Here is a 12,249-nt window from a genome sequence, read left to right on the forward strand (position 1 = left end):
ATAAAAATTGCTTGCTTTGAAAAAAAAAAAAAAAAAAGAGCCTAAAATTCACCAACTTCCCGGGGGCTAAGGTCTAAACATGAGCAAAGCACCGTCGGACACGTACAACCGGGGATTTCCTTCATTTCCCAACTGCTTCCCTATTTTTTGACCACCGAAGCATCAACTTCAATTTCAAAGCAACATAAACGCGGTAATAGCTTTGTTTGGATTCGGATATTGGTGACAGGCCCAGAAGTTCGAGTTTCACTGTACAGAAAGGACGCCTTTGTAAACTAATGAATCAACAAAAATATAGGTCATTTCACAGTTTCAGAAGCACAAATGCTGCAGACAATTGCTAGGTGATAGTCCCAAGTAAAATGCATATTTTTCTTTTTTTGGACAGACAGAAAATCTGTCCGACTGCCAAATTTACATCCATATGAAGGCTCCCGAACAAAATAATAGTACAAGCAGAAATTAATTGGGCTCTGTAATATCTATATCTGGATGCAGTACGTACTGCAACTAGTAAAAATGAACGAGGTGTAATCCTTCTTCCTGCAGCATCCTACTTCCCTAACTGGTTGATGGCGGGAATTTAGATCACTTCCACTGTCTTGTGTAATAGTCATATCAAGAAACTCTAGACACATGGAAGATTTTGTTTTCACGATGATAACCCAGGAAACACAGAAATGGTGCTGAACATCTGCATCTATACATTCAGCTTAATCATCGATTCACTGCAAAAATTGCAGCACACAGCTCATGCGCTAATAACTCAGTCCCAACTGTCTCGGCTTCTTCTAAAAGCCTTCTTCTGTGAATGTGCTTTCTTCTTGTCAAGACGCTTTTGCTCCCCAATAGCTGCCCTGAATGTGCGTGTTTAGGAGAGAAAGAGAGGGGTCAGTCCAAAAGAACCTAAAATTTAAAGCATATTGAGAGCTAAAAGACATGTATTCGCTTAAAAGTACAGAATTTGTCGAGCCCTGAATTGTTAGACAAACCCAGAGAGAGAGAGAGAGAGTGTGTGTGTGCATACAACATACAAGAATGAAGAAGCAATGGCAGGTAAATTAGTTGAAGAGAATACAGAAAAATAGTCCGTATTGCCTTGAATGGAAAATGATTCTTGGACATGTAGGGCAAAAAATAGGCACTTGTTGCATGTTCACGAGTAACTAAGAAGATCTAATTTAGACAAGATCGTACAACTTAGTAATCTTCTTCACTGTCTCTTCTGACGGAGGTGGTGGGACATAGGATGCCTCATCAATAATAGCCTGCATCATCCATTTAAGAAATTAAGAAATTGTGTTACATCTGACATCTAAATATACCAACTGAAGATCGCTTTTACTGTGTTGATGAGATGAGGAAGCTCATGGATATTAGTGACACAACGACAAACATGATGGTACCTGAAAATTCTTTATTAGTCTCATGAATACCTGTAATTTCGCCAAAGCATCTTCAATGTTGCCCCTGTAATACATGTGTACTATGTTACTGTGAGTCTATGACTTGTGCAACAATTCAGGAAAATGATAAGACTAAAGAAGAAGTTAACTTTTGAGTACGAGTCCTCGTTGATGAAATTACAAGTTCCCCATCCTTGTTGATCCGATTCTTTTCCTGTTGACAACATAAGAAGTTAGATTTGTAATGACAGAACGACAGCATATAGCAATACATTATCTTGCTGTGCACGGACTACAAAATTAACAATTCTAAAAAATGACAGAAACCCTAGGTTATTTTTTATTCTGTCATTTTTTGAAATATAAAGTTCACCAACTTGCACAACAGAGCAAAAGTGGTGTGGAAGAATCGCATCAGTGTGTCCTCAGTTGCATAAATAATACCAGTTAGCAGTTGTAAAAAAAGGGGCGAGGCAAATAGACCAGAAATAGTTCAGTCTCTATATTTGAAATCAAAGACCAGAAGGACATACCAACATGTCCTAATAAATTAGATACTGCTCCAGACGATAAGTATATATTAAATTTGGCTAAGGTATCTACATAGGGTCATGATCTAGAAAACTGGAAACTGAGCATCTAGGCCTAACAAGACTATGGGATCTCAAAAACATGAGGTGACCAATTTGACTCTCAGGCACTCCTGTTCCAATTTTCCTCTTGTAAAACGTGGCCCTGTACCAAAATTGAAAATCTAAAAAATGGATAACTCCAAAAATAGCAGTAGTAGGTAACCATTTGCATGATCCTCTCCTTGACCCTTTCACTGAGCCAATGTGCATTTCTAACATTGAACCGCATATCCACCTTGGTATTTACTGTAAAAAGAAAAATGAGCCTAAGAAGAAAACATACAACATAAAAGTAGTATGGATTACAGAAGAAAGGGAGGTCACAAATTGCATTTATTGATCCCAAGCAAGCTGGTGGCTGACCTTTATTAACATTTTGACCTCCAGGGCCACCACTTCTTGCAAAGTTCACTGTAACATGATCTGAAAACGAAAAAAACGATACATTGGAAGAATTTCATCTTAGTACTCTTTGGTCCCAAAGCAAAAACACGCAGCTTGAACAAGCAACTTTCTCCAATATCACAAGTAGAATCTATGGATTGAACAAAGCCATTGATAGGTAAACAAGTAAAGAAGAGTTATTGACAAAGCAGCTGCAATTAAAGAAAACAAGTTGCATGAGCAAAAATTTCTCATCAAAATTTACACAGGTCAAAAACATAAATTGTATTTAAAGCGGATGTCCTACCAAAGCTTCCTGTTGGATTAAGAGCCTGCCGAATTACATCCATAGAAAAATAAATGAATCAAAACAACTTTTCCTTAGAATCCAGGAAACTCTCACTCAGCAAACCAAGTGGTAGGAAAGGAAAAATTGCCAGCCCCTCCAATGCTGCAAAATCAGGTTCTGATTACAAGTACCACTTGACAAGTAATCACAATTCACAAGTTGGATATCACTGACTCCAAAACTTAAATTGACTGAGAACATAAAGTTCAACCACCATTTTAACTACAACCTTATCTAGAAGATTAAAACTTTTATCTGCATTAGCAAATGGATACCTATAGCATATGCATTAAAATTGGAAGACCATGATTTAACCTTGTAATATGGAGGAATCGTTACGTGTTTTCTAGCTTTTATCACTGCATTCCCTCAACGTAGTTTCATGATACCCGCTATTTCCCACATCTATTTGAGAAGATCCACATCTATTTGAGAAGATACGACAAGCCGCCATCTCTATTCCACCTCCCTAGCAATATCTATCTATTATTTAGCATTCTAGCTAAATTTCTGTCAAGGTGGAAGAAGCAAACTTCATAAGTAGGACCAAACTTTTGTTAATTACTTTCAGAGGCATGAGAATTTTAAAGAGCTGTTTGAAATCAATTTTTCCAAGGCATGCGCAAGCTGCTTTCAATTATAACATGTGAACGTTTAAGGTTTACCTAGTTAACCTACGAAAGTACATACAGTCTTCTAAATACTTCTGCCACAGAATATGATTATCGAAAAGTTAGACTTAAATTTGGTTCTTCCTTCATTCTTTAGCCAAATTCTCCATTAATAATTTGAATACACCCATACACAGTAATGGCATCAAGCTACACATCCATAAACATTCACGAATATTTTAGAAATTAAACAGAGTTTCAGCTAATAATGCATGACATTAAACATTAAGAACGAGTAAAATACTTGGATAATTGAGTTACCAAGAGTGATTTTGGGAATAGGTTCATTTCCAGCGGATTGAGCACGCTCGTTAGCAGCAACCAAAAACTCCTGAACCAGAGCCAACCTAGCCGGCGCCTTTTTCTCTCCGGTGGCATTTTCATTAGACGCCGCAGAGCACCGGACCGGGCAATAACTGATGCCGCGTGAGACGACTGGAAGATGGACCCCGCTGAACTGGGAACCAGCCGGCCGCGACGGTAAGTGAGATAAGCTCCTCAACGTTTGTGGAAACAGCAATACCGGACGGAAGATTTCTCTAGTTATCATGCTTGCCGTAACTCTAAGAACGGCCATTTCAATAACTATTCTGTTAGCTTAACCGCCTTAACCCTAGGAGAGGATTCAGAGGGAGAACTTAGGATTGAATTAAAGTGATCACCAATTTTTAAAGTTTTCTTTGTATTTTTTTGTTGTCTATTGAAATGCTAGTCTCGAAATTCTGCCACTAACTAATGCTCCATCTAACAAGTACTAAATCACGTTTTCACCATCTTATTCTTTTTCTTTTTCGTTTTTTTTTTCTCTTGTATTATTTTTCTTTTCTTATTAGAAGAATTTTGCTTTCCATTTCCTTTTGGATATCAACAACCACGCATCAGAAAATTCCACATTACCTTTTAATATCATTCCCTTAACTTATTTTAAATTTTTACTAAAGATAAATAATTTAAATCTTCACTAAAAATAAATAGTTTAAATTTTAAATATTTAATAGTATTTAATCTAAAAGTTAATAACAATTCTTTCATCATTCAACGGTGAGTTTTAGATTTTCAAAATGAACTATTGAATCTTTCACAAACAAGAATAATCTCATTCGACTTTGTGTTAGACGATTTGCAATTCGATAGCATTGAAATATCGACAATCCAAGCAATATGTATAATATTTTCATTAAACGGAGTGAATGTCACACCATTTTTAAGACGTTAATTTTCCCTCTTTATGATAGAAAAATCCTCATTTATTATTTCACGACTTCAGAAAATTTTTTTAGAAAAATATTATCCCCATCTCCTGGGCAGGAAACATACACGATGTGAAATTAAGAACCTGATATTGTGGAATAGTAACAAGTAACAAAAACGAAAGTAACACACACTATATGAAAATGAATGATGTTGAGCAGTGCACCGGCCACATATACGCTCTCTCCATTCCCAAACCTAAACCGGAATAAGACGAAGATTCCGGCACCGCCATAATTTTTCAACCTTTGATAATCTAAAGCACATCATCCTAAAGTATCCTCAACCTTAAGCCTAACCATCGTCATGAGTCGACGCCGATGTGATACCTAATAGAAAAAGTACAATTTCAACCTGTCAATCCTGGAAATCTATCTGTTGTTTAATTCATGGATAATCTGCCACGTAATTCAAGGCTTCACTGCTGTTCCAGCAACCAAGACTTCATACGCAACAAAATTACCAGACAAGCTCACGATGAGAGAACTAGCCGAGCACAAATTTCTCGATTTTGAGGTGGAACAAGACTTGTAATCCAAACCACCAAAACACCAGGGACAGAAAATCTCAAAGTACGATTTCACCACCATGAGGCCGCCTGATAAGTTGAACAATATAAAAAGAAAAAGCATGCCAAACGCTAATGCAAATCTTATATCATCTGTCGTATATCAGATTCGATTCAGACAGACTGATCCGAGAATCGGATCAATAAGCACCACCATACTCGCGCAGAGAGTTACAACAGATCTTGTTTCGAGATATCCGGAGGATAAGCCTAAGACATATATAGCTAGTAACTACCTAAAGCATAGCAGCACTAATACAGAGAGCTTGGATCCCTAATGCTTCCCGGCTTGATTCAAGTTAGCCGTGTCAGCTGCCCTTGATTTAACGCGGGATGAAGAACCCGACATGCCACCAACAGCTGATCTTCCCCTTCCAGCATGGTGAGGACGCGAAGGGCCTGCTGCATGTCCCATTTCTGGCACCGCACCACTCTCAAGTTGATTGGACCTTCCTACATAAGGAAGTGCCCGCCCTCCCTGATTTGCTCCATTCACAGCACTTCTTCCAGATCCTAGAGCATTGGTTGCCAACAAAAATAATAATAATAATAATAATATAGACATGCTTTAAATACTTCAGAAAACAGAAAAAGAAAAAAGAAAACAAAATCCCCAAAGAACAAAACCATAATCAAATAATGAAAGTTAAGCAGCAGAGACTTGTCTGCAGCGCAAGGCCAAGAATGACCAATACTTCGACCTACTATACCAATTAGCTCATCTTCTATATCCACTAAAAAGATTTCCAAAAAAGGAAAAGCAACATCCTCTTCAAACCACCAATCTCAAGCCCCATAACTAAGTGGGCTCCAAACGCGCAGCCATTAATTTATTGGTCCTTGGTACCCCACTGATCCAGAGACCAAATGCCTCGAAACAACCAGATTGAAGTCCAATCTCAATCTTACACGTGACGTAGTTCTCAAAAATACATTTTTTAAGCATAGTGTATAAAATCATAATGAGCAATTTGGAAAACCATAGTTCTGATAACCATAACTCATGAAGGACCACATGCAAGCAAGGTCATGCAGCTTATTGTTCCTTGTTCCGCATGACAGCTAAGAAATATAATCAATAAACAAACTCTTAGAATCAACACAATTTAAAAACATTACAACCGCTACAGATTCCAACACCATACCCAACTAAAAGCGAATAGGATACTTCTAAACATTCCAAATTTTCTCATTTGTTAAATTCAACCCAACCTGCAGTTAACCGCCAGTTCCAAGACACTCAACTTTTCTTTTTTTAAAAAAAATAAAGGAAAATGGACAAGATATCAATGAAACCTGACAAAAACAATAGTTCGGCAGGAAACTGAGACAAACAAAAATTCTTCAGACAATCCAGAAACACTTACCAATAACTTCTGGGTTCAGACCATCAGTCCAGCCAGGCAGATGTTTCCTAGCCTTCCCTTTCCATGCCTCTTCAAAACCAGCAAGTTGATCTTCAAAAAAACCAACAACAGGTTAACTTATTGGCAGGGCACACAGGAGAAAAAATGAAACATCAAAGACACCATCTTGACTGAAGTTTCATCTTCACTCGAAAACAAATTTCAATGTACCTTCTTCCAGATTGTGCAAAGTCTGCATGGAGTCCACCCTACCATCAGATTTCAGCTTCCGAGTGACAGAATGACCCTACAGAAAGTCATCGTTATTTCCTTATGCCTTCCGTCTACAACAAAATAAATGTAACTAACACCATCTGTCTAGTAAACAAACACATACCTTGTCATGGATTCCCCTTGATACTCTATGGGCTGCTTCACGAGTAGCTGAATTGGCTTCTTTGCTTTCCTCAAATGTCATCTGCAAATTATGATTAACTTATTGTGAAATGAAATAAAAAACCAGAACTCCACCTTATTCAAGCTAGCAGATGACTTACTCCATCACTGCCAGTCCTCCTTGTACTAGATGAAGTGTAATATGCACCATTTCCACCACCATAAGTTACAGTGGAGCTCTGGAAGCTGAAGCTTTGAGCTCGGGGTTGTGACTGTGGGATACTCCCCCTGTGGTAATCATTCCTGAACTGCACTTGTTTCCTCCTCCTCTCTGTACCATAAACCGATTAGTCTCTATCATGTATAAAAGAAACATAAAAAGCAACCAAATTCACTTGGAATTAAGGAAAAGAAAAAACCTCCAGCGTCGCCATCTGGATCCTCAACCAAAGGCTCATTGATTGACCTACCATGCTTTCTAGGGTTATCCCTCTTTTCCTTCTGATCTTCATTTTCATCTTGTTCATCATCAGAGTTCAATTCCTCAATAATAGGGCCCCTAGACCTAGGGGGATGAGAGGACTGATGATCCAGAAACCCAGTTGCTTGTGCGTCCATAAATGGAACTCCACTGGGACCAAACAGGCTAGGCGCTTGAGAATGCATGAATGGACCTCTACTGGGGCCAAAGAAGCTTGACTCAAGCATACCCCCAAATGGGCGAGTGAAGAAGGGGTCATCAAATGGGTCTCTCCCTCCAAAAAAGCTAGATATTAAATCTCTATGCCCATCAAAACCACCACTGGCAAATGGGTCGCCAAAACCAAAGAAGGGGTCCCTTCCTCCTTGCATTTCTAGTTGCTCTATCCCCGTCAATTTAACACCACAGAACAATGGAAAAAATGCAGACTTAGAAACCCTTCAGGAGATAATACTATCGCATTTGTGAGAAAACAACATTTCCAGATAAAAATTAAACACTTCCAGTCAATGCATTTATCAGAGAAAGAAAACAGGATTTTTAAAACTTGGCTCTGACCAAATATATTTACCTTAAACAGAATCAGAAAATGCTGACATATTAATAATTTGCACAAGAAAACATCTATGGTGAATTGAAATTAACTTTAAATCAAGATTAAACCATTAACCTAGATTAGGCACAACCAATGTACATCAAATGATGCACTTCTAATAAGGTAACAAGGATCACTAAACCTTTGACACGAATAGGCATACTAAGATATGTAGCTAAAAAGGTGATTTGACAATTAATTCACCTGAGAATCTAGACACACGTTTTGTGAGCCCAAATAAGTGTAGTAAAGCTCAATCACAACGATATGATCTGTAAACTCAATCTAAAAGGTAATAAGTGATTTCATCTTGCTACTCCTGAATATACGTAATTAACCAGGCAAATCATCCATATGCATAATACACTACGCATAACAACAATCAAAATACACATCCTACATATTAAACTAACTAACTGATCAAGTGCAGCGAAGATTGCAAAAGCTTGCAGGTTTATATTTTATTTCATTGGCACTAAAAAAATGATTGAAGATTATTTCATTTTATTTACACCTTATTTACACATTTTTCAATCGCCTTTTTATCTCACATACATCATATCAAAAAAATGCTACAATAAAAATATCTCAAATAATTTACCGTCCAAACACACTCGCTGTTAAACATCAGAAATGAATGTATAGATTACCACAAATTCGTAAATATAAAAAGATACGATCCACAAACGAACACGCACGCCTACCGAAAGCTCGACAATACACTCCATTTAAAAAAAAAAAAAAAAAAACTCAAATCTTACTGCGCATAGACAATTTCCCAGAATTAAATTTGAGAAGTCGTTCGAAAAATACAGGAAAAAAATTATGACTATTTACGAAAAAATTAAGTTCCAAAGAATCTCCGGGGTTTCAAATTCATCAATAACGATAATTGACCAAAAATTAAAAGTAAAGTTATCATCCTGCCCCACCACCCCGGTTCCCAAATCCTTCAATCATCATTACCGAACAAATTCATTTTGCAGAAAGAAGACCTAAAACGCAAAAGAAAGACATACCCAAACTGAAGAATCAGTCTTCATCTCCCTACTTTTTTCCATTTCATTTTGTTTTGAAAACAATAATAATTATGGGGAAAAAAGTATTGATCGAACAGAAATCCAGAAGCAAAGGAGTTCATTTCATCAAACTATCGCTACCAAAGAAACCAGAGAGAGAAAATACCTGAAGAAGACGAGAATTGAGGAAATGAATGAAAAAAAAAAAAACAGATAAAAGTCAGGCAGACGCAGTTTATGTTTTGGTGAAAATAATTCTCGACTTCAAGTATTTATATGGATTATTTACGTGCAATTTTTTTTTTTTAAAACAAAAGGACGGTAATGAAGAATATGTTTCACCGGCTTAGGCGGTGAGCAGAAGAGAGTTTATTTTTAAAATAAAAAAAATAAATAATTTAAAACTTAAAGCTTTAGGTTGAATTTTGGAAACTTCTTACTGAGTTAAGTCCAAAGCAGGCGGGGATTCTTGGGACTTTTTCAGGTTATCCAGTTACAGACTGGCCCAAGCAAGCCACTAGACCAAATGGGCCTGTATGCATTGGATATTTTTCCCGCCCCATAGCGTGAAAAACGGTTGTACATATTACCAATGTCAATGTGGAGTGGGGACGTTAGGTTTGCGAGAGAAGCTTAGTCTTTTCTCGTTTTATCTTTTTTATTTCTTTCTTTTTTTAACAAATAAAAGGTATGCATATTGTTTTGCAGACTCAAATCTATTTGAATGGAAGGAAAGTTGTGTGGGAAAGTAAAATGCAAGAAAGTGAGGTGAAGGAAAATGAAAATAATAATATTCCGCTTTACGTTTGGTTAGCAAGAAAAATTGTGAGCGGAAATGGGAAGTTGTTTATAGCTAGTGGGGGTTGTTAAAAATTTTGTGTCTTCAAAATCCTGAAAATTTGCAGGACACAAAATGCGGGAAATTGAAAGAAAGTGTATGAAAAATGTTCAACTTTCCCGCTAATCCAATATACATGAAAGAAAAAAAAACTTAACTTTCCTTTATTTTTCCATACTTTTCCTTGCAAACAAACACTACTATCAAAAAGTAGATATTTGTTTCAATCAAATACAATAACCTATTAGTTACTCAATGGTTTTCTGAGCCCTCAGGGGCTTGGTCTGTTGGTTGAGATTGCTGAAGATGGAGCCTCAGGTCCCTGGTTCGAACTTTGCTGCCAGCAAGTTGCTGAGGGTGGTGAATAGTCTGCGGGGTTCACTCCCTGCGGGACACACCTAAAAAAAAAAAAAATACTCAATGGTTTTCTGAACATAGATGTGTTAGCTAGCTTATGTGAGTGCAAATTTCATGCTGCAGCAGATATGAATTATGAAAAGCACGCCCAAGCCCACTTCATTTAAACAATCGTTCGCAGCCTAGTGACGCACAATCTGGAGTTAAACTATTTGTTGATTGAGAAAATCCAAATGAATTATGGTTGACGTTGCACAATTATTTTAAAAAGAATTAACAATGATAATATTTGTATAACTTCAACTATCATATTGCAAAATATGAAAGAAACTAGCAGGTACACAGACCTGACCGATCAAATCTCAGTGCTATGCTATTTTCTTTTAATTTTTTTCATTGCTGGTGATACCTCTTTTGGGGGCTCCTAGGCCAATGCTGAGTGGTTTACAATTATTTTAAATTTTGTGGCATGACTTGTAAGATGACAACGGTGAAGTACAAATAAAACTTTTTTATACCTACGGAAGGGTAACTATTCTTCACACTTGTCTAATAATGAATTGTCGTATTAACTTCTCTAACTGGAATATACGGAATTTTGACAAAGAAATGGGAATGCTTTCCATCTTGTAGATTCCGAGGAAGGAGAAAGGTGACCCGAGCCCTTGACTCGTTGCTCCGCAAAACATGCAAAACTGAGGCGGCAACAGCTCTCATTAAATCCCAAGTGGCACATGCCATAGCAATCTTGTATCCAAACAGTCAAAATTCTCGGCAGTCGGCCGTCCATTGAATTCTTTTGAGTTTTCACAGTTATGCCAGCTGACCGGAGTATGTTGGCTCTTGCTTTTTTTCTTTTTTCCCAAACTTGAATTAGCCCTGTTTGAAACCGGAGTTTTTAAGAAGTTTATTTAAAACTTTACTATAATGCACTGTACAAGTTTTTGAAAAAATTTTGTAGAATTTTTTGTTTGTAGAAGTTTTTGAAATGTGAAAAATTTTGTAAAAGTTTTTGTATGGTGAAAATTTTTTTTTCCTTTTCTTTTTTTTCTTTCTTTTACTCTTTCTCTTTCTTTTTCATTTTCTTTCTTTTTTTTTTCTTTTCTTTCCTCTCCTCCTCTTCTTCTTCTTCCTTCCCCCTCCCCCTTTCCCGTTACCTCTCCTCTGCCTCCCACCTCCACCAACTCCGCCAGTACCACCTCTGTTCTTCTTTTTTTTTTTTTTTGCTTTTCTCATCTCCCTCCTCTCTCTTCCTTCCTTATCACCCCTTTCCTCCCCTCTCCCCCGCCATCCCCAAACTTTTTCACCATTCCTTTCCTCTCTTCTCTGCCCACCACCCCCTAGGCCCGCCACCCCTCTCTCTCCCTCCCCCGCAAACCTCTCTGCCCACTCTCCCCCTTTCCTCCCCTCTTCTCTCTCCCTCTCTTCTCCCTTCTCCCTCGCACTCCGACGCTGGAGGAACGCCGGCATCTGTAAATTTTTTTTTCTTTTTCTCTCCCTCTCTCCCCTCCTCCGCCACCCTCCCCCTCTCTGCTCTGCAATCTGGGACCAGATCGCATCTAGCAGGAGAGGGAGGGTGGCAGAGGAGGGAGAGAGGAAGAGGGGAGGGGAGGAGAGGGGATAAGGGTGAGGGACTCAAATTTTTTTTTTGAGATTGCCGGCGGCGCGGAATAGGTGATTGGCGCGGGGAGAGGTAGTGGAGGTGGGGGTTGGTGTGGTGGGTTGGGTAAGGGAGGAAGAAAAATTTTTGGAAAATTTTTTGTGTATAGATTTTTGAAGTGTGTAGATAAAAAACTTTGGAAAGTTTGTTGAGATTCTTGTAACAAAAGCTGTTAAAAAATTAGTAGTTAAAAAACTTGATAAAAAACTATGGTGCTAAACAGGCCCGTGAATTGATCGGTGTTTTCCCTCATTTTTCCCTATTTCCCCTCATTCGATTGGAATCAGAAAAGCCTT

At 37.9% G+C, this 12,249-nt stretch overlaps 2 protein-coding genes across 4 annotated transcripts; both read right to left on the reverse strand.

Annotated features, from left to right (window-relative positions):
• Window positions 1-348: 348 nt before the first annotated feature.
• Window positions 349-4,168, reverse strand: LOC113705568 (uncharacterized). 2 transcript variants are annotated; one of them, XM_027227469.2, is made up of 7 exons: window positions 3,704-4,168; window positions 2,402-2,461; window positions 2,202-2,284; window positions 1,556-1,620; window positions 1,407-1,470; window positions 1,198-1,268; window positions 349-857 (listed from the first exon to the last, which is right to left on the reverse strand). In XM_027227469.2, the coding sequence occupies exons 1-7, from the start codon at window positions 4,017-4,019 to the stop codon at window positions 767-769; spliced, it is 750 nt and encodes a 249-aa protein (XP_027083270.1). In that variant the 5' UTR covers window positions 4,020-4,168; the 3' UTR covers window positions 349-766. The 2 variants fall into 2 exon arrangements, with proteins under 2 accessions (XP_027083270.1, XP_027083271.1); XM_027227470.2 differs by having other exon boundaries at window positions 1,437-1,470; window positions 3,704-4,162.
• A 1,156-nt stretch (window positions 4,169-5,324) lies between these two features.
• On the reverse strand, window positions 5,325-9,404 carry LOC113707326 (uncharacterized). Of its 2 annotated transcripts, none has more exons than XM_072063223.1 (7): window positions 9,265-9,404; window positions 7,474-7,866; window positions 7,165-7,334; window positions 7,005-7,085; window positions 6,839-6,914; window positions 6,629-6,718; window positions 5,325-5,774 (listed from the first exon to the last, which is right to left on the reverse strand). In XM_072063223.1, exons 2-7 carry the CDS (start codon window positions 7,853-7,855, stop codon window positions 5,536-5,538), a joined length of 1,038 nt encoding a protein of 345 aa, XP_071919324.1. In that variant the 5' UTR covers window positions 7,856-7,866; window positions 9,265-9,404; the 3' UTR covers window positions 5,325-5,535. The 2 variants fall into 2 exon arrangements, with proteins under 2 accessions (XP_071919324.1, XP_071919323.1); XM_072063222.1 differs by having other exon boundaries at window positions 7,423-7,866.
• Between the last annotated feature and the right edge of the window lie 2,845 nt (window positions 9,405-12,249).

This window comes from Coffea arabica, chromosome 8c (genome assembly GCF_036785885.1).
Source record: "Coffea arabica cultivar ET-39 chromosome 8c, Coffea Arabica ET-39 HiFi, whole genome shotgun sequence".
NCBI classification, from domain to species: domain Eukaryota; kingdom Viridiplantae; phylum Streptophyta; class Magnoliopsida; order Gentianales; family Rubiaceae; genus Coffea; species Coffea arabica.